The 22,869-nt window shown below is 40.8% G+C and overlaps 1 protein-coding gene across 3 annotated transcripts in view; it reads left to right on the top strand.

Moving 5' to 3' along the window:
* The window catches only part of RCAN2 (regulator of calcineurin 2), a 318,690-nt gene that overhangs the window by 289,341 nt on the left and 6,480 nt on the right, over positions 1–22,869 (top strand). For all 3 annotated transcript variants that reach the window (XM_077161973.1, XM_077161974.1, XM_077161975.1), the window contains 2 exons: positions 7,765–7,938; positions 9,115–9,286. In XM_077161973.1, coding sequence (XP_077018088.1) covers positions 7,765–7,938; positions 9,115–9,286 — 346 coding nt within the window. The remainder of the gene's footprint in view (positions 1–7,764; positions 7,939–9,114; positions 9,287–22,869) is intronic.

Below are 22,869 nucleotides of genomic sequence, written 5' to 3'. Positions count from 1 at the left end.
AAAGAAAACTGCAGTGAGCTTTGCCAAGTAAAGCAACAAGTGTTTCCATTTGCAGCAAGCCATGCATACCTGTCTCCTCATTTTTCAAACTACTTGAGAAAAGCAAATATACTTAAAAGAAAACTTAAAGTCCCAAAGTTTTCATATTTGGATCTATGTAATTATTTAATTTCAAATATGGCATGAGTATGCCCAGATATATATTCTTCTCTGCTAAATAGCCACTTTCAGAGTTTTCAGGTATCCTTTCTGGAAGATCTTTAGTATCCCTTGTAATTTTTGCTTTATAAGTGTGCTGGTTCAAAAGGATGTATGGACCCTAGAAAAGCCATGTTTTAATCAAAATCCCATTTCATAAAGACAGAATACTCCCTATTCAATACTGTATATTTGAACTATAATCAGATCATCTCCCTGGAGATGTGATTTAATCAAGAGTGGTTGTTAAACTGGATTAAGTGATGACATATCTCCACCCATTTGGGTGGGTCTTGATAAGTTTCTGGAGTCCTGTCAAAGAGGAAACATTTTGGACAGTGGAGGAGATTCAGAGAGAGCAGAGAATGCTGCAGCATCAAGAAGCAGAGAGTCCACAAGCCAGCAACTTTTGGAGATGAAGAAGGAAAACGCCTCCCGGGGAGCTTCAGAATGAGAGATTCAGAGAGAGCAGAGAATAACATAGCCACGAGAAGCAGAGAGCCCACAAACCAGCAACTTTTGGAGATGAAGAAGGAAAACACCTCCTGGGGAGTTTCACGAAACAGAAAGCCAGAAGAGAAAGCCAGCAGATGATGTTGTGCTCGCCATGTGCCCTTCCAGCCGAGAGAGAAGCCCTGACTGTGTTCGCCATGTGCCTTCTCACTTCAGAGATAAACCCTGAACTTCATCGGCCTTCTTGAACCAAGGTGTCTTTCCCTGGATGCCTTTGATTGGTCATTTCTAGAGACCTGTTTTAATTGGGACATTTTCTCAGCCTTGGAACCATAAACCAGCAACTGATTAAATTCCGTTTTTTTAAAGCCATTCCATTTCTGGTATATTGCATTCCGGCAGCTAGCAAACTAGAACAATAAGGATTAAGCTGATAAAAATTGATGAGAATAAAATGTCAAATTCCTTTTTGAACTCCATGCACCCCAGACTTACATGACGATACCATCTACCCCACCTGGTGATCCTTAGCAGACTCTGCCTGAGCTTTCTGATTTACCTTTGCTACATATCTTATTTACTGTACTATGTTGTAGGCTCTCAGACATCCTCCTTTTAAACGTCGTCCTCCCCTGTGTTCACGTCCTCATCCTGCCCATTCTTCATCCCTAGCCCATTCTTCTGAATTGCTTTTCTAACTTCTACTTTCTTTTCTGAGATCTTTTTTTTTTTTAATTTTTCTCAGTGTACAATCTATGTTCTAAAATATTTGTATCCTCCCTTTACCAATCCTGGATTGCTCTTGGTAATTCTTTATTCCCTAGCAATTGTTCAAGTAGAGTCAAATCATTCTCCAGTTCCCCACACCTCAAGTCCAGAGTATGTGGCTTAGGACTCCTCTGGTTTCCCCCCTAACTGCTTCTAAACTGCTGTTCCACCTCTATCATTCATTAAAATCTCCTCTCTAAGCCCCTGCTCTCCAGGTGAACACTTTTCTTCCTAATTCTATTCATCATTCTCTTTGAACCTCCAGGTCATTCTTTCCTATTTCGGGAGCAGCTCATCTCCTAACTCATGGCTGTCCCCTCAACTCAGTTTCCTATAGCCATCCTGGATGGGTGACCATCAACAATCTAATTTCACTATTATAGTGTCTGCTCCCATAACCTTTACTTAATCATACAGTGGAACACCATTCACACTTCCTATGTTGGACCCTATGGTACCCAACATGGAAGAACTTGTTAAACTGATAAAATTCCCTTCTGGGTCCACAAAATTTTATATTTCTCCCACTTACGAATTCCTATTCAACTTATTCTTCAAACTCATCAAAAGCCTTAAACTCTCACCTCTCCTGATTCTTTCAATTCATTCTAATGTGACTTTTTTGGTTTCTCTTCCCTCTTTCCCAGCCTCTCGTGGTCAGCCATCTCAATATCTACTTACTAGTTCTTCTAACCCTTTCAAGTAATTCCTTCTTCTTTCCAACCACCCCTCCCAACACACACACACACACACACACACACACACACACATACACACAGCCGTCTTGCACATCCACTCTGTAATAACCCAACTGTCCACTAACTATTCTCCTGGGAAAAACAATGGCCTAATTGTGTTAATCAGCCCTATTGCCCTATTAAAACTGTATCCTTTTCAGAGTCAATTGGCCCCTTCATATAGTATAGTTGCCCTTTGACTCATTTACATTGACTTTACTTCTGACCACAGCTGCTGTTGTATATATTTTGCATGCTCCTCAGGCCCCATTATCCCTTCACCTTCCCTACTCTGAACAGAGGACCTCACCTTCTATTTCCTTGAGGCAGAAGACTCATCTTCAGCTTTGATTGTTCATCCATCCTTATTGTAGTCACCTCCTTTCTCTCAGGGGAAAGCCTATAAAGCTCCTCCATTTATCTCCACATCAGTTATCCTCTCCTCAGTCCTTCTTCAGTTGTTTCAGTTTTTAACCATAAATATCTCCTACACGACTGAAAAATCTTCCCATGACCCTGATAACTACTTCCCATGTAGTTATCATCTAGAATCCTCTTTTTCATTTAGACAGTAAAAGACATACTCTCTTTCTCCAACTTTTTCCCTGCCATCCACTCCTCAATCTATAATAGTTTATGCTTCACCTCAACATCTATTCAAATAGCTTTCAATAGGACCATCCATGTTCTCCTTTTCTCCAGCACCAATGGTATCATCTCCAAATTTATCTGATTTGACTTGCCTGCAGCATTCAGTACCACCACCCTCCCAGTTCCTTCTTCTTTGGCCTTCATTATGTTGTATCCTTAAGGGCACCCCTGTACCTCCTATCTGACCCAAGCAAACTGAATCTTAAAATCTTTCTGAGCTCCTTAATATAGCAAATCTCAGAGTATGGCCTATGGAGTCCTAGAGATTCCTAAGGCTCTTTCCTTTGAGATCAAAACTATTTTACTAGTAATTCTAAGACATCATTTGCCTCTTCCAACTCTGCTGATATTTACACCTATGGTTCAAAAGCAATTTGAGTAAAATTGATGGTGATTTAGCATGAATCCAAGCAGTGGCACCAAACTGTTCTAGAAATTATTGCATTCTTCATAGTTGCACACTCACAGTTGAAACAAAAAATAGATTAAATGCTAATTTTGCATAAGAATGTCTTTAATAAAGCAGTAAAAATGATTAATTTTATGAACTCTTTATCCTTGAGCATACACCTTTTTAATATCCTGGATAAAAAATGGGAGGTATACATAAAGCATTTCTGTGGCACAGCAAAATGCCATGATTAAATCATAAAACAGTTCTAAGCTGTTATAAACTGAACTAGTCCATTTTGTTCATGAAACACGGTTTTTACTTGAAAGAACACTGACAGACAAACTAAAATTATGTAGACTGAGATACCTGACAGACATTTTGTCGAAAAATGGAACAAAGTGAGCCTGTTTCTTCAAGGAAAATAACCGAAAGTGTTTGTCACCAATGACAAAGAATGAGCTTTCCAGCAAAACGTAGAATTTTGGAAAACTTCTATCTACCAACATGAATTTGACAGCTTTCCAATATTTAAAGATTTCTTGATAAGTGATCATATTAAAGAATGTGATTTTTGATATGTATATAAACTATATAGTGTAATAGAATCTGTCAACAGTTGGAAAATCTTTGTAACTCAAGGAACCAAAATATTTTCTAATAGACCAATAAACAAAATCCTGCAGGGATGGAAAATCCATTCAAAGTGCACAATAGACAAATGGATTTTGATATAATTCAACTTAAAATGTTGATTTCAGACTCAAAATTGCAGTAAACTTTAAGAAACCACCACTTGAGTGTTGATGAATTACCAAGGACGAATATTCATAATTATTTGAAAGGCTATAAAAACATTCCTCTCTTTTCCAGCTTCATGTTTGAGTGAGGCCAGCTTTTCTTCATTGCCTTCAGCCAAAACAGCATAGTGCAACAGATTGAATGCAGAAACAGATATGTGCATCCAGGAGGCTTCTATTAAATGAGACATTGAAGAGATTTGTAAAAAAATGCTAAAGCAATGACAATCTTCTCACTGAATTTTTCTGGTTTTGGAAAAGTTGTTTTTCATTAAAGAGGTTATTTATGTCATTTTATTTTATGTTATTTTTATTATTGTGACTTTTAAATGAATTTATAAATAGATAATTTTTTTCTATTTTAATTTTGAGTACAATCAACATTAATAAATATAACCCATGTTAATAAAAGCTCTTTGGGCCTCAATAATTTTCAAGAGTGTATAATGAAAGCAAAAAAATAGTTTGAGACTATGGCTGTAGACCTTAATTCAGATCCATGGCTACAAATAGAACTAAAAACAGAGGAGATGAGAAATGTGTTGGGTTTGTCAGTACACAAAGCCAGAGGGCAGCAAAATATTACTGTGTGACTGGCGAGAACCTGGCCAGCGAAACCCCCGAAGATTTGTTCTAAAGACAGGTTGGAGGGCCCCTGTTCCTGTCCGTGTTTTGCCTAAAGTTATATCTGGCCAGTTCACCGTGCTGGCTCTGCTTCTAACCAATTTGGTTTGGTATGCTGCTGTCCCAGTAAATGAAATAACTGTCAGGTCACTAATGGGAAGAAATAAAGGGATGTCAGCCATCACCACTGCAAGTTCCCAAAAGACCTGTGCAGGACAAACAAGCCAAGTATATGCTAGCTGCTTGTTATATAGAGGTTTGAGCCCAGAGACTCCAGAGAAAAACCCAACTTTTAAGCTCTGGGTTACACCCTGTGTTTGGTACAGTAGCTCCTTTTGCTTTTTAGTCTAAGCCCCAAACAAGAGATATCAAAGAGGTTTGTGTCACTGGCCAAGCCCACTGAATATCAGTGGAGGAAACAGCGACAATCCATTATTGATGTCTGCCAAGGCCCTGGAAGAGAGGCAGTATGCAGACTATTTATTGTTTCCCCTACCCCTAAGCTTAAAATCAAGACTCCTTGATTCCCTTTCTCCTAATCCAGGCTCTTGAGGTCAGACAGCTCTGATATACTGAGATGTGAAGTATCAAAAAGAAATAAACAATGAAAAGCGAGGAATTAGACTCAACAGCAAAAGAGTACACCTGCCCAGAGTCCAGCCCTAACTGCCGCCTGTGCCTCGGAGAAGAGGGTGGGAAAATGGAACTCCCAAAACGGAAATGGTAACACCAGATAAACACCCGTCACAAGGAAGTCCCAAGGATTTTGTGCAAAAAAAATTATACAATACCCTTCATAAAAAATACAATACCCTATATATAAACAAAATCTTTTAATCTCTTAAGTCCTCCCATTCTTGAAAATTACTCAAATTAATCAAATCACCAACTGTGATTTCACCCGCTCTGAGTACTCTCATTGTGTGGAAACAGAAAGCATTTTATTCACAAGGATTCCTTTTCAGGACAACACTGTAATGTTGGGAAAGAATTTCTTAATGAGCCTCGTTGTAGCAGTAGCTGAGGCTTCTGAGCCCTGCGCTGTGCCCCATATTTGGTGCAAGAGCTCCTTTTGCTCATCAGCTGAAGCAGCCTAAGCCCAAATGAATGGATCTGCTACGAGTTGGCTGATCCCAAGGCCTGAGAGATGAGGGGGGAAGAAAACTGCCCTACATAAGAACAGGAGAGATTCATGTTTTGTACATGCTGCAGAAAAGGAAACAAGAAGAGAGCTACCGGAATAGCGGAGAACGAGCTGGTCAAATCTCTAGAAAAGTGGTGGAACTTTAAAAAAAGAAAAGAACCTTGACATGAGTATTGTCTTTGGGATTCAGGACTGCATTGATATTGAATAAAACAGAGTATGTACAGACACAGGAGTCCAAAATGGGAAGAACTATGGAGGGCCAGACCTGGGGAATTCGCAGATGTGGGCACCAATATTTAGAAGGATGACAAACCATGGGATTGAGGGACTGAGACAAGTTCATCTGGATGCCTAAGAAAGAGGCAGGAAGGCCTTCTCTGACATCTAATACTCTCCTGGACAGACTCAGAGGCCAGGGTTTCTATGACCCCACATCACACTTTTGATTCTCTTAGAAGTGGTCAAATTTGAGCTCCAGGTCAGTATTGCCATCTGTGTCTTGCTCTTATTAAAGCAATCGTTTCTTCCTCTCCATCTAGCAATTAAATCTTTATATGGTTGAAAACTTCTCTGTAGTCAGAGTCAGAAGGACTTTAAGCTGGCCATTGCTCAACCATTCACTGCCCAAGTCTCAGGGTCCTGATTTGTTAAATGATGGAAGTGAGAAGTGAAAGCGTGTGTCAATCATCCCTTAGGTCCTTTCCAAGTCAAAACTCTGTGACTCTTGTGGTATTAATCTTTGAAGCCTCTCCATTCCCACTTATACTCATGCATGACAAAATACCTTTCATTGTTGAAATAAAAGAATCAGGTTTTCTTTATACAAGTTATTTTTTTAGTTGCCGTTTCTCCACTAAGAATACATGGAAGCTTTATATGCACTGTGTAATAAGGTTTTTTAAGGCTAAGAGAAACCAGACAGATGGTATTGATATTATATTCAATTCTCTCATTTTCCTTTTAGGCCTTTCCACAGTCTTATGTGTTTTCTCTTATTTGTATTTCTGACTAGTCTTTCTTGTCAGATTGTTAGATCTCTGACAATCCTCATCTCTACATCCTCTTAAAACCTTAATACAGAGCACAGTCTCTGTATAAAGCATTTAATAAATATTTGTTAAGTTGAATTGAAATGGTGTTTTGATTTAAAAATTTTTAATTGTTGCTTTGTAGCAGAATAGGCTCGGTTCTGCTACAGAAGGAAATAAACCCCAAATTTCAGTGGTTTAATACAACAGAGTTGTTTGGGTTTTTTTCCCCGTACTGAAGCAAAGTCAGCTATAGGATGGAGTGGGGCTAGGGAACAAAGTATTTCTCTTCCTCGTGGCATCTCAGGGACCCACCCCAAGGAGAGTCCTTCTTATAGCTGTACCGTCTGGGTCCCATGGCCTCTTCAGCCTCATCAGAGGAAGAGAGAAGTGGGAAGGTGATTCGGGGTTTTTTCCTGCCTTCTGCACATATTTCATTGACCGGGACCTATCACGACATGTCGCTACCTGACCACAAGGGTTCTGCATAATGTGGGCTCCCATATTCCCAGAGGAAAAAGTGCCCCCAAGATGAATCATCACTAATAATGTCTACTGCATGCTTTCATCAGTGGTTCTAATATTTTGGAATTAATGGACCCCTTTGTGAAGCTAACAAAAGTTATGATTCCTCTCCCCAGAAAGAGACAGGTCTACACAGACCCACTCAACATTTTGCATAATTTTCAGGTTTTCGTGTATCATGACCTCCATTAACTGGCCTTCTATAGAATTCTAGACCCTGTTTATGAATCCTTGTACTGAAATCACAGGCATGTTTAGAACCTGGCAACAGACCAACAGAAGAAAAGAATCCATTCTAAGAGTTCTGTTTGAATTTTGTGTTATGAACAATCTATTGATTTACTTAATTAATAGTTAAATAAAGGCAAGATTTTTTTGGTCAGATCTGGCAATATGTAAGATACCTGACCAATGGATTTTCCCTTGTGTTTGTTTTCATCAGGAGAAATTTGAGGGCCTTTTCCGGACTTATGATGATTGTGTGACGTTCCAGCTATTTAAAAGTTTCAGACGTGTCCGAATAAATTTCAGCAATCCTAAATCTGCAGCCCGAGCTAGGATAGAGCTTCATGAAACCCAGTTCAGAGGGAAAAAATTAAAACTCTACTTTGCACAGGTAAGTTAATTTTTATCAAAGTGAATCTTTTTGTTCTACATTAATTTTGCTTGTTTTTAATGTAAAGGAAGCTCTTTCTATATTCAGATTGGTTTGTAATCCATAATGAGTTAATTGCAAATTAGGCCTACATCATGATTCCCTAGGCTGATAACCTGGGGTTTAACCTGGGCAAGTTACATAACCTAATTGGGGCTCAATTTCCTCATCTGTAAAGTGGGGATGATAATATATATCCCTTTGTGTTGTTATGAGGATTAAATGAATTATTATAAGTTAGAGTACCTAGCATTTGGTAAGTGCACCAAAAAATGGCAGCTAGTATTTGCATTAAGAATGATCTAATTACAAGTACTTCTAAGCTTTGTGGCAGGATTGTAATTAGAACTTAAAATGTAGGACAGTTTTAGTGGACTTTAAAACCTTTCCAATGATTCCTATTCATGAGAAAGGATTATAAATATATGGAAATAAATGTTGTGCTTTGCTGCATCCAAAAATGAATTCTGGCTATTCAGAAAAAAAGGGATGGGTAATTCTTGGCAGTGCTCGTGGAGTCCATAGCAACAGAAAATCAGTGTCCATAATGTTCCATCAGTGTCTTCCACCTCATCAGTAGATACCTTGTTCCATCTCTATTGGCCCATAGGTATTGTTTACACCTTTGGACTCTATAGAGATGACATAATGAAAAGAAGACAGATTTTTGGCTTTTGAGCCATGTTCGAATCCCAGCACTGCTACCAACTAGGGTGCTCAAACAAGCCTCAGTCTCCTCATCTATTAAAACCCCACTTTGCAGGTTTGTTGTAAGGCTCTCAAAGTGTGGTCCCAGGACCAGCAGCAGTACTAGCATCCCCTGGAAACTTGTCAGAAATGCAAATTCTCAGGCCCCACCTCAGACCTACTAAGTCAGCACTCTGGGAATGCTGCCCAGGGATCTGTGTTTTCACAGCCCTCCATGTGATTCTGATGCTCGCCAACAAGGTAGAACCATTGTTTTAAACATCAAATAAGATAATTGAGCAGATGGCATGGGTTGATAAGTCATTATTATTTTAGCTTGGTCCATTGGTTCATTTTTCACATACTGACATGATTCCACATTTTAGTGTACCAACATGGCACATCTAAAATCATAATGAATAATGTCTTCATCTCTACTCTGTTTGAAAGGTTCAGACTCCAGAGACAGATGGAGACAAACTGCATTTGGCTCCACCACAGCCCTCCAAACAGTTTCTCATCTCACCCCCTGCATCACCCCCCATTGGCTGGCAGCCCATCAGCGATGCCTCGCCTGTCCTCAACTATGACCTTCTCTATGCCGTGGCCAAACTAGGACCAGGTGAGTTCTGCAGTCCTTTCTACAAATAAGCCTTTGTCAGTGACCTAGAAAAGCCAAGCAAGGTTAAGAACCTTGAAATCCAGAGTTTACTGTAACATCTGCATTTTAAGGGATTTATTATTATATGTGGACAATGAGTTTGAATGACAAATGAAAATGCAGCAACAGGCAATGCAGGAATTTTAAGACCTGAAAGAGCTATCTAATCCTTATGGTATTCCTCAAAGTGGGTGAAATGAACTCTATCAGTTGCCAGGAAGCTTCTACACTGGGCAGTCTTGTTTTGCTGCCTCACAAATGTAGCACACAGGCAAGAACCCTCTGCTACGAGACAACCTGCCTGCCACGGTGACTCCTCCAAGTGCCCAAGTAGTCACAATAGCCTCTAATTTTAAGTAAACTTTATGGTCACTTTGTTCTGATGTTGGGAGCTGTAACTCTGATTCATTCATTTTCACTGCAGTATGGTGTTCTGTTACATGAATATGCCATACTTTATGCATCTACTGTCCTGTTGTTGAACATTTAGATTTAGATTATTTCTCATTTCCAGGTTTTTTTATTTTGCTGTTACAAGGAAAGCTATGGTTAGCATTCCTGTGTATATCTCCTTAAGCACTTGTCCAAAAGCCTCTTTAGGTTTTCTACATAGAAATGGTATTGTCCTCAAATTGAGCAATGTTGCCTTGCTCTCTAAAGTGGTTTTCCTATATTATAGGAGAAGGTGAAATAGAGGAAACTAGAGGAGCTGAAATCAGGTCATAGTTGAGGTTTTAGGCATTTTGGGATCCAAAGATAAATAATGGCCTTTATGTCCGTTCTATTTATTGGTAGTTCTCCCAGGATGGAGGAGGGAGAGGGACTTTAAAAATATAATCACAATGCTCTGACTCCACCCCATGAGATTCTAATTTATTTGATCTGGGGTAAAATCTAGGTATCGGTGTTATTTAAAAGCTCCTAGGGAGATTCTATTGTGCAGATGAGTTTCAGAACCAGAAATAATATAATAAGTTCTTACCTGTATTTCTTAGCGTGATTAAGAAAACATTGGCCTCAGAATCACCCACCCCAGAAAACTTCAGTTTTAATAAGCACACATGTTGATTCCCACATACAGTGAAGCTTGAGAACCCGGGCTGCTAGAGTGATCAACTGTCCTTGTCTGCGCAAGACTGAGAAGTTCCTTTGACTAGGAGCTTTCAGTGCTGAAAACTGGCAAATTCCCGGGCAAAGCAGGATGACTTGGCCATCCTATGGGTACTCGGATTAGGCTACCTATAGGTACTCTATATTATTATTTGATTAATAATAACTCTAGATTATTATATGATTAATCAAATTATTATTTGATTAATAAGTACTACTCCCTGCATAGAACTACTGGCTGCTGCATGTGTGGCCTGAAGGTTAAATTACAGCATTCTGGAGTACGAGCTCCCTAGGGGTTTCCTGACAGTCGGGATCAAGACACTCACCTTCTCCAGGCTTTGCAAATGGTCATGGTTTCACCCACAGTGAGCCATTGTGAAAAGCAGGAGGCAACTAGCAAAGAAGGGCCAATGAAAGAAGAAATATGATAGCAAAGGTGACTCTTTGTGAAGTGCAAGTCCCTTGAAAGTCTAGTTCAAGTATAGGAATCCTGGGCTTATGCACTCCCCACTCAAAGAGAGCCATATTTGTGATAAGTGAGGGTACGCTTACCTAAACATTGTAAAATGCATAAGCTGAGTCTGCTCAAGTCATGTCTCGTGAGGCTGTTTCCCATAGAAATCAGGAAATTTAACAGAAGCAGGTAGGCGTACCCTCTTTTAGTTTCCTGGGGCTCCATAACAAGATATGATAAACTACATGGCTTAAAACAAAATAAATTTATTGTCTCACAGTTCTGGAGGCTGAAAAGTGTGAAGTCAAGGTGTCAGCAGGGCCCTCTGAAACCCATAGAGGAGAATCCTTCCTTGCTTCTTCTCAGTTTCTGGCAGTTAGCACAACCCTAGGTGTTCTTTGGCTTGTGGCCACATGGCTCCAACCTCTGTCTCCATGGTCATATGGCCTTCTTCCTTGTGTCTGTCTTTGTGTCCAAATCTCCTCTTTTCATAAGTTATATTGAATTAGGGCCCACCCTAATCCAGTTTGGCATGATCTCACTAATAATATCTTCGAAGACCCTACCTTCAAATAAGGGTGCACTCTGGAGTACTAGAGGTTAGGACTTCAACCTGTCTTTCAGGAGGACACAATTCAAGCCATAACACACCCCACACAAATGTGCCCACTACAGCCAAGGGCCTTTGGCCTACCATTGGCTCCTATAACAGATATCAGAAAGAACACATGTGAACATGTGTTCCAGCATTGCCTTAAATGCAAGCCAATGGACCTCTTCATGGATCACTAAGTCCTGGGCTAGAGGACTGAGTCATTGTCTAGCCTGCCTGCATTCTATGGGAGAGGAAACCAAGGCCCGGAGAGGGAAAAATGACTTGCCTATACCAGAGCCAGTCTTTGAATGCAGTCTCCTTCCTTCATTTTTCATAAAGTAAGCCCAGACTCTGACAGACTTTCTGGCCATCAGACCCCAGCTGGCCTCTTGTTCTTATCAGCTTGGAACCAGTAAGTCTGTAAATTCAAGTCATTTTTTTTTAATCCAGAACATGAAAGAAAATTAATTTGTGGTCAATGTTCACAAAGCTTGATGCAAAGAGAAGATAAAGGTAAGTCTCAGACACCCTCACAGGCTGATGGAGCTGAGTCCCAAGCCTGGAAGGCACTGCCAGGGACAAATGAGACCTCAGGCTGAAGGAGGCAGAAGGGACAGATGAAATGGTCAGAAGGGAGCTAGGTGGGAAGAAGTGGTCTTAAAGAGGCAGAGAAAAAAAATGGCGTTCCTTATCGAATTGTGAATAAATTGACAACAGTGTTAAAACTACAAAACTTTACCTTGATTGTGCTGCTAATGTAAGGAACAAACTTCATCCATGACCTTCACCTTCTGTTCTTACAGTAAATGTACACTCTGCCATTTATGACGTGCCCTGAAATGGGATAAGCACAAAAGTTAGGAACTATTAGTATCCCCATTTTACAGACCTGAAGAAACCGAGCTATAGAGAAGTGAACAAACTTGCCCAAAGTGACACAGCTGGTTGGTGGCCGAGGGAGGTTCAAACACTGGCCCTTCCGACTCCCGGGAGAGAATCAACCAAGTGGCCTTCCACTAGGGATGCTGGCCAGCTTTGCTGTCAGTAGGCTTCTTCTGCTCCGGCATTAGCAAAACGTTTTCCCTAACCCTGAATTGATAAATATCTCTAACTCCACCCTCAGCCTCCAAAAACCTAGCCCAGTGTCCATTACATGTGCAAATGAAGACCTGTGTGTCATTGTATGCAACAGCAGATGCCCGACTCGCCTGCTCTTTATGGATGACTGATTCTGTGTCCCAAGAAACTGCTGCAATTCAGATGTATTTGGGAAATACCTTTTTCTCCATCCTATTGAGCCTGTTTCTCTATATTTAGTTACCTGGTTGTCCCTTTCCTGTGTCCTTGAATCCCCCTCACCCAAAATAGATGGATGATTTGTAGACAATAAATGAGTTGGAAAAAATCACAGGTGTCACGTCAGAGCACTGGGCCTTTCAATGCTGTTTCAGCTGCAACAGTCAGGAAGCAGAGCCATACTCTGATTCCTCCCTGACCCCCACTCCCATCCCACCCCACATCTGTCCTGTATCTGCATTCCTTCTCAACCCACTGCCAAGTAAGACGTTGCCCTTTCAGACTTCTCTTGGCACTTTGCACTTTGCACAAATGCTCACTGCTCCTAATGGTAATTTTCTATTGTCCAACTTGCTGTTTCCCCTACTTTATAAGAAGAGAGTGCATGTCTTATTATTGTGGTATCCCCATTGCCCAAGAGCACCTGGTCCATGGTAGATGCTCAGTAAATATTGGATGAATGAATGAATGCATGAATTTATGAGTGAATAGAGCAGAGCTGTTAGCCTGCTAAGAGATAGTTTCTTCACTGGCAAATGATTGCTTGCTTATAGCTTTAGACAGACTGAGTTGGACAGCACTAAATTAATGTTTTTGGTAAAGAGAGGACTTCTAGCATTTCTATTTGAAAAGAAAAATGATCTAGTAAAATTCATTTTTAATCTTTTTGTCAGAATTGTTTCAGTAACAAATTGTAATTCATTCCATGCTAAGAGATGACTACCTCAGTTCCAGAAGTAAAGAAACAAATTAGAATGAATGCAGAGAAAAGCAGCTCAAATGATCAAAGAAATGGAAGTTGTGCTTAAGAGGAATGACCAACATTGCTAAATTGGTAGAGCCGTGTGCCTGAGAATAGATGCAAAAAGCAGAAGATGCTGGGAACAAGGAAGTCTCAAGAAAGCACATTACAGAGCATGGACCCAGGGTAAATGCACTCAGGCTTGTCAAAACATCAACAAGCCTTGCTGTCCACGGAAGGCAATAAAATGCGTCATTAAGACCATTTCATGGAAAATAAATGGGATTGTGAGGGTGCAGACCTCAGCTCAAACAATCAAGGGGTAAAATGGCATCCCTATTCTCTATGAAAATGAAACAAGATGCTTTCCTGGTGACCCTCTTCCAGAGAGGGACAACTCAGGTTCCCTGGACTTTCTAGAGAGGTCCTCAAAACAAGCAGAGAGTGGACAGTGCAATTACAAAGGAACTGCTATGAAACCCAAACTGGTACCTTTGAAATACTCAATGTGACGTTACTTGAGACTTGAGAAGCATCTCTCAGTTCTGTTTAATACAGTTACAGCAAATTTATTTGCTACAAATTGAGAGGCAGAATTTCACACATTCTTAATCATTGCTCCCATGAATGTATGTCTTGTTTTTAGTCCAGATAGGGAAAAAAACAGGTATAAAATTAGAAATAAATTTTCAACAATGAAAACTTATCTCTAGGGCTTACAACATGCCAGGCACTGTTCTAAGCATCTTACTCTATTATCTCATTCAATGCTCACAGCTACTCTAGGAGACAGGTCCTGTAGTTGGGGGAATGTGAGGCACAGAGCAGTTGGGTAACTTGCCCAAAGATGCACAGCTGGTAATTTAAAATATGTTCCTCTGACCCTGGCAGGGGGTAGAGGGCATGAAGGAGACAGGGATTGATCAAGACAGCCCCCTTGTCGTGGTCCAGGATAGTGAAAAGTTTCAGAAACCAGAGAGATCTCTTGAATAATACAATTAATCTCATCAAGAATAATTTAAGATTGACATAAAAGGAACTTTTAAAAATACAAAGCAACTTTTACATTTTGTCCCTCCACCTTTGGTTTCTCTGCTTAATGTCCCCTGAATCACTTCCACTACATGAAGTTTTCGTGGCATATTTGATGATTTCCTCCAGGGTCAACATGCAGAGTGGAATTTGCCTTTCTGGTCTCTGTGTAAGGGGTTGTTATTACCTTTCCTCATGATTGATAGAAGCTCGTCATTTTACAGTAACTTGGATGAAATAAAGTGTGCTTGATCTTATGACGTGGACTGCATATTTATTTTTATTTATTTTATAATATCTGCCATTTTGGACTCCAGAAGCAGTACAGTGCTATTCTTTTCTGATGTAAAACAAAATAGGAAAAACAAAAGCCCAACCCAGCAAAAAATGGCAAAAATAGAGATGTATTCCATACCAAATGAGTGGTTAAATCGAGATGGAACATGAAATGCCTCAGTGAAATCAGAGGTAGGACGTGAAATAAATACAGAGCTTTATTTTGCTCTCGAGGATATCTCTGGAAGGTCACGTTCATTGTCACTGAAAATGTCTGCAGGGAGTGATATGAAAAGTCATTGTCTATTCTCCTCTTTTCCTCTTGCTATTTTTAGCTCTTGGTAGGGAGATCGATTTTAGTTAACTGCAGTGGAGGCTTTAAAATGGTGCTCAAGTTTCAAGTTGTGAACATCGGCTATATTTAGCTTTCTTTCCAAATTCTTCTCCATCAAAACATGTCATTGTAAAGCAATTTTGCTGTTGCTGCTGCTTTGTTCCCAAAAATGGAAAATATATTTCATTAAGTCATGTAACTTACAAGGAAGAAGCATTTTCTATTTCAGGCTTTGACTCAAAGGTAGAGAAAATTCCATCTTTGAAATAGAGATAAACACCTATTTTTTGGTGCATGTGGAATGAATACGACGATGTAGTGCCTCAGATCTTGTCCGACAATTGCTATATGCTGATCACAGATATGAATGACGAATACAACAGCCGGTGTTCAGCGTTCTAGTTAGTGCTGTCTCTACGTGTCAAGCTGCCCACCCAAGGGATTCAGATTTGTGATCTTGAAACATATGTTCATAATTTCCTATTCCCTTTCTAAGAATTTTCTCTGGGGAAAAAAAGCTTTATATATGATTGTGGCATATATTCCATAATCATCTTCAATCACCTTTGACTAGCAATATACATTCTTTTCTTATTGAGTGGGTAAAACATGTTTATTGTTGAAAAGTAGAAAATAGAGATGAACAAAAAAAAGGGAAAAGAAGAATCAACAACTCCAAAAGAGTTTTTTTTTTTAAATCTTGGTATTTATCCTTCAGATTTTTTTATTATGGGTTGTGTGTGTGTGTGTGTGTGTGTGTGTGTGTGTGTGTGTGTGTGTGTGTGTGCTCCCATCGCTAGTCCCTTAGCTGAGTCCCTAATATTGGGAAAGGCAGAAGAGTAAACCATCCACAGAGAGTAAACCTCACAAAGATATGGCCAAGCACAAGGAGAAGACTCCCAGACAGCTGAATTTCTTCATCTCTGCCACATTCTCCTCATGCCCTGTGGCAGACTGCACCTCACAAGCCCTAGAGAGCCCCTGTCCTGCGGCCGCCTTCCCACTGGATCCTCCAATCCCTTCATCATCTGTGACTCCCCAGTCTTTTCCTTCCTTTCTTCTAGGGTTCTATTTCTCCATCTCCACCACTGGTTTAGGTCCTCAGTCAATCAGTTGTCCTGTGAAATACTTTAGGTCTTAACTGCCTGGAGAAGAAATAAAGATAAATAATTTCCCTAATCTAGTCTTAGAAGGCAAGCCAACTTTCTCTTATTGGAATAGAGCCCCTCCCATGACAAAACTACAGAGCATTACAGGTCTCTCTTTCTCTCAATGTTTTCCTCTCCCTCTCTCCTCTTTCTCCCTCCCTTTCCCCTTTCTCTCTCTCTTCCTCTTTCCCTTCCCTTCTCTAGTCTCCAACTGTCCAAGGACCCCCCCTTCTGTTTCCTTTAATGTGGGTCAGCACTGAGGATGGGGTTGGCAAAGTAGAAAACTCAATCATTCAATAGAAAACATTTTCCTAAAATGAACTCGTGCCATCCCTGCTGAGTCAGAGAATGCTATTTGCAGCCCTCGTGTCATTCCTGTAGATCCCAGCCTTGCGCCTAACTGCAGGAGGCAACATGGTGGCTGTGCCTTGTCACCTGACAGACTGGATTGGAGTCTTAGTGCCACTTCTTGCTTCTGGGTCACCTTGAGCTCATTACTTCACCTCCCTGCGCCTCTTTTTGTTTTCAGTGGTAATTATTTGGTGACTTATAAGGTTGCCATGAAGATTGAGTCATTAATATACATAAACCACTTAACAGAGTGCCTGACATATAATAATTATCAAATAACTGGTAGGTGTTATAATTCTGTTCTGAGCAGTACTTTTTAGTAGGACTTCACTCCAAGAAGTGTTTCCTCTGCCATGAAATGAGCTAATGTGTACAAGGCACCAGGAATAGTGCCTGCCACACAATAAGTACAATTTATGTGTCCATTGTGGGGCCTGTAGTTGTTACTATTTACGTGTTATTTTTTTTTCACTGAGCTGCCAGTTATATGCTTGGATTTGGTCTATGCTTGACTTTTTAAATGGTGCACCCACGTTTAGAGGACATTCTTTGGTACAAGGAGCTGCTGCACAAAGGAAAGGGGACAGAGGTGCTATCCAGTGGTTGTTCTTGCACTAACGCCTACCTGCAGCATTTGTTCCTGTGTCGACCGAAATTAAATATGAGCTCATGGAACTACAAAAGACCCAGAGGAAAAAAAAAATCAGTAAAAGGCTTTCCTCCCTAGATCATTTCTTTTAATTTTGTATCCGCTTTCCACTTCTACCTGGAAAGTAAATTCTTTCTCCAGACCCAAATTGAGTTTCTAAATAGGTAGCTCCTAATTAGCTGTCATGTTACAAGCATCCAGTATGTCCCTCTGCCCTAGAATAGCTACTCTTTTATTTTGTAGCTGTAAAATAAGGTCCAGTGTGAAGAGAAGTTTGTCTCTTGTATTAGAATGATAATTAAAATTCAAGACGTGAGTTCGAATCCAGACTCCACCTTTTATTAGCTGTGTGATGCAGAGCAAAGTTCTTTCTTTCAATGTGTCTCAATTTCCCCTACAGTAGAATTGGGTTCTTGAGAGCAACAACCGAGATAATCCATATAAATCTGTGTCCAGCTTCTGGACATAGTAAATGCTCAATGTCTGTCTATGTTCAGCTATTATCTCAGTGTTTCTCAATGTCAGAGCTGTGCTTGTCAGTCCTACACATTGCAGTACATTTAGCATTCTTGGTCCTCCCTAACTAAATGCCGCCACCCCATTCCTTATATAATAATAGTCTTAAAAACCGTTGCATTTCCAGATGTGTAGCACCCCTGTTTGAGAACCACGTTAATTAAACGTTTACAGTATTTATCAGGCAGTTCTCAAATGTGCTGAAGAGTTGTCAGAGACACAGAGGCCAGGTGTTCCTACTCAGGGGTCAGAGGCTCCAGCGTGGGAGCCGAGGGAAGGTGGACAGAGAAGGGAGACAGCGCAGTGATCAGTACCACCTGCATCACAGTTCTGCACATTCCACTTCCCTTTCCAGGACACATGCACTGTTTTCCCTCTTTCTGGAAAAACAGGGGAAGAAAAAATTTCCTGCAGCTATTATCAAAATAGTATTAAATTGCACATCTGGAGGCAGGTGAGAGTGCCGCTTTGGGAAGCATCCTCATATTTTTCATTCTAACTCAGTCGTTCTATTGGGGAACACTTTGGGGCAAAAGCCAAACCAGGCTTCTACTTGCTAGGATGGAGAGAGGGTTAAAAGACATAATGAGCTCAAATACTGGCCAATACCTGGGGTACAAGGAAGGAATTTGAGTCACCCCTCCCCCACTTTCCTGCTTTGGGCATGCCCCTCTCTCCTTCCCACGCCTCCCGGTTGTCTGGGAACTGGCTCAGCTCCAGGTGCCAGGACACCTTCATCTCTGCCCACTGCCAAGGGAGCAGTAAATCAGCGGTTGGCAGCTTTGCGGTCATTCTTCTCCTTTCCAAATTTGATTAAGTCCTAAGCCTGAACTTGAAAGGAAAGGAAATCTAAATGTGAACACCTTTCAGGCACACTCTAAATCATTCTACACTATTCCTTCAACCTCTCTTTAATCTTAGCAACAGACAGGCATGTTCAGTGACACTGACACACGTAGAGATTTCACCTTAATTATTCCATAAATCAGAACTGATACTCCCCAATTTTTCTTGAAAACATCACATTTGCAATATAAATAATTCAAGACGTGGTGTTGCAGTGGCTTATGAACATGAAAAGCCTCTACATTTTTCTGAAATGATTTAATATTGGAATTTAATATTTTATTATTCTTACCAACCAAATATGAAAGCATTCTTAATCCAAATGAAAGTTTATCATTCAGCACACAACTGGGCACAGTAGCACGTTCAAGAGTTCTGCTGGAAATGTTCTTAGTGCTTGCCTTGAAAAGCTGCTACCCATTATCTAAGTATTAATTTTTCATAATTAATAACTGCAATTTATTTACCCTATTTGTACTGAAGCAACTGAATGTTAGAGAAGTAAAACAGATGAGATAGAAATGCCAGCTTTGTTTCTGATTAAAGGCTAAAGTAAAGAATATGGCTTAGTTGTGCAACAGGACACAACAGCTTCCTCACGCTAGAGTCCAAAACCATATAGACTTACCCAGTCACAGAGCTGGAAAACCTTCAGGCTGCTCCCCACAGGGCAGGGGCTTCTCTACTGGGCTGGACATATGGCCGAGAGTAGAGTGGAGCCACCCACAGACTCCCTGAAGGCAGGGAAGGCTCAAAGAGAAAGGATGGAGAGGCTGCGCTGAGCCCTTGCCAATTGTTTCTTCCAGTTAACCATCAGGTGTCACATCCTCCGCTCAGAGAACTAAAAGAGAGGCCAGACAGAGAGAGAGAATGATCTGGAATAATATGCTAATGGAGTTTCCTCCACATGGAAGGAACCATTGGAACTGGTAAAGTAGCCACTGTAACAGAGTTGAGCAGGAGATAAGGAAAAAACACCAATAGGCAATTAATTTCAATTCACTGTAGTGACTTATCTTGCTTTTGAACAAACAGGGTGTATATGACCTACAGTCTACTGATTGATTACAATGAAACAATCTACCTCAAAAATGTAGGGCTTAAAATAACAACAGTCATTCATTTTCCTCACAGATCTGCTATTTGGACAGGGCTGGGGGCAGTGGGGAGCAGCAAGGGAGCAGCTCATCTGTGCTCCATGCAGTGCTGCTGGGGCAGCTCAACAGGGCACTAGTAAGTCGACTTGCAAGATGGTTCACTCCATAGCTGTGGGTTATGCACCTTGGTTCCTTTCCATGTGGGCCCCTTCATGGGCTGCTTGGGCTTCCTTACAGCGTGAAATCTGTTCCAAGAGTGAGCATCTCCAAAGAGCAAGGTGGAAGAGCATGGCATTTTTATGACCTAACTTCAGAAATCACACTTGGGCCATACTGCATTAGTCAAGGGAGTGACAAAAGCCAACCCAGGAGGGGAAAGAACACAGACCAGGTTCTAGGAGTGCAGGTTCTAGAAGAGTATGTGGGATGAGAGATACAGTGAGCATCTTTGGAGAACACATTCTTCTACCACACACGACTCTCCTGTTGAGAATTCAACCTTAAATTGAAGCAAGAAGAAAACATAGAGGTTCTTTTCCCAGAGTCCGAAACTCCCCTTAGAAATACAAGTTAACGCCATTTATAATTTATAGCCCTTTTATTTTCATAATTTATTGAGTGTTGTCTTTTGAGATCACCGAAAGCCAAAGAGACCACCCCTAGATTAACTAGCTGTTGGCTAAACCACAAACAGGCAAAATGTAGAAGGAATGGACAGTCAAAAAATATAAGTTACCATGAAGATGTATTAAAAGTAAAAGTGAGGACTAGGTTCCCTTTCCAGATTCTGTTGCAGAACATGAGAACAGAGAAGAATGAGAGGGCAGGGCAGGAGAGAGGGGTTCCTAGCGCATGCTTTGCTGTTGGGGCAGACCTGAGTTTGAAACCAATCACAGCCATTTACTTCCGGTGTCATCTCAGTTTCCATCCATTTAAACCAGACACTGTGAAACCCATACTGCAGAGTGGTTGTTATAATTATATACTTATGTGAAATACTTAGAGCTGTTTCCAGCATGTAATATGTGCTCAGTTAATGGCCATTGTTTTGTTAAAAAGTGATGGTCACTGAACAGGCGTAGAGACACCTGTGTGTCTGTGACACCTGTGTTGTAGAGCTGGTATCATACTGAAAACAAGATGGCTTGATGCCCTGAAATAGTTTTCAGCTGGCAGAGCTAAGACTCACTCAAGTTAAACTACAGGAGGAAAATCCATGTGTGAATATATACTGGACTTTACACAGCTTTGCCACAAATGGCCATGTTTGACACCCTCGTCAATTGATAACATATTTCTTAGACACGTGTTTGCTGCAGCAATCACAAAAGAAGTTTAAGTGCTGACATCAGTGACTTGGAATATAAAACATCATCAGGTGAAATAACTAATGAATAATACAAAGAGTGATATAATTAAGCATTATAAATAAGTGGTTCAGACAGCTCAGAAAATCAGAGACCTCATTAGAAAAGCAATGAAAGATTTCCCTTCTCATGGGAATAGAAGATGGAAATGGGTAGGGAGAGAGAGGGTAAAATCAGTGAACAGACAGAAAAGTGGAGCCAATGACTGGGGGCTGGGGCAAGGAAAGGGCATTGGATTTTGAGGCTTTATCACCCCCAGCTATTCATCTGACCTGTGGATCTCATCCTGTATCATCCACTTCTGGTTGCTTTATACAATGGAGACTCACCTGTATAAAAGCTCTTTGAAATTGTTCACTTGCTTAATTCTTTAACTAGTGCATGGTGTGACTTAGTTAATGCTTTATATTAGAAGTTGGAAATTAGGTTTTGAGCCTCAGTCACCAAAATAATAACCAGATTAAATAATCATACCAGGCATCTTGGGAGAGTTTTCTAAGTATTTAACATGCTTCTTAATTCCTTTATAATCCAGGGAGATGGTCGCTATTCCCATTTTATTGATGAGAAAAATGGAGGTTCAGAGAAGCTACGTAACTTTCTCTGAGTCACACCCCTAGTATGTGATAAGGTGAAGTCTTCAAATGTTGTTTCAGGAAGATAATTCTGGCAGGGAAGATTAGCTCCTCTAGCGGCAAAACCAGCTGAAAGTGCTCTGGGTGGGAGGTGGTGGGGCGTGGAAAAGGTCATGATAAGCAGTATGTGGGGAGGAAGTGTAGCAAGAGATGTGTCGCAGCCACATTCCGTAATGCCTGGTGAGTGACGACTGTGTTTGAAAGAGAAGATTTAAGGATGGCCAGCTCCAAGGATTTGCACCTAGCAGTTTGAAAGAGTGATGGAATCTCTGAAATGAGAGAACTGGAAAGGAAACACTGATTGGCAGGGAAATTCAATCATTCTACTTTAGATACATGAGTTTGGAAAAGAGTAGGACACATATAGAGCTGGATGCTGGTGTGAGATTAGGCCTGGATGCAGAGTTCTTTGGAGGGACTGGAGTTGGGAGCTCACCGAGAGGAAGGAATATTCTGGGAAGAACACCACAGGAATAAAGCAAACCCTGGCTTGTGCCTCTTGTACTTTGCAGCATTTTGAAAACCTCAGGGGCAGGGATTCTATTGGGTATTCCTTGACAGAACAACAAGAGGACTTGTCCATGGAAGCACTGACAGGTTAGGAGATTACCATCTGGCACAAAAGTTTTCTTATTAGGAATATGAACAATAAGACTGAACTCTGCTTACTACACAGAAATGTAACTTTGGATCATCTCCCCACCCTCAACACAACTGAATTATGCTGACTTTGACAAAATGTTGCCTAATCACACCAATTTTGTAGAGAGAATGATAAAGGGACCGACTCATGACCCATGAGCAAAACGTGGCGTGATAGCAATGTTCCAGCAGCTCTTGGACCGACAGCCACTAACACACTTCTCTGCAACTGTGTGAGAATACCTCCACGCCTTCCTGAGAAGAGGAAACAGCTGTGGGCCCCTTCACTCCAGCCCCTACACTTGCAGGAATTGAGATTTTGTCATCAACCTATCTCCACCCACTCGGGAAAAGAGGAGCTAGCACTTTGTCATCTATTTTGAACAGTGATCAAGTCTAAATCAGTTCCAAAGGCCTGAATGAGAAATTAACTTTTTTCCAGGTGCTAAAG

The sequence above is a fragment of the Tamandua tetradactyla genome, chromosome 5 (assembly GCF_023851605.1).
Source record: "Tamandua tetradactyla isolate mTamTet1 chromosome 5, mTamTet1.pri, whole genome shotgun sequence".
Lineage (NCBI taxonomy): Eukaryota > Metazoa > Chordata > Mammalia > Pilosa > Myrmecophagidae > Tamandua > Tamandua tetradactyla.
This window is presented reverse-complemented; position numbering and strand designations above follow the sequence as displayed.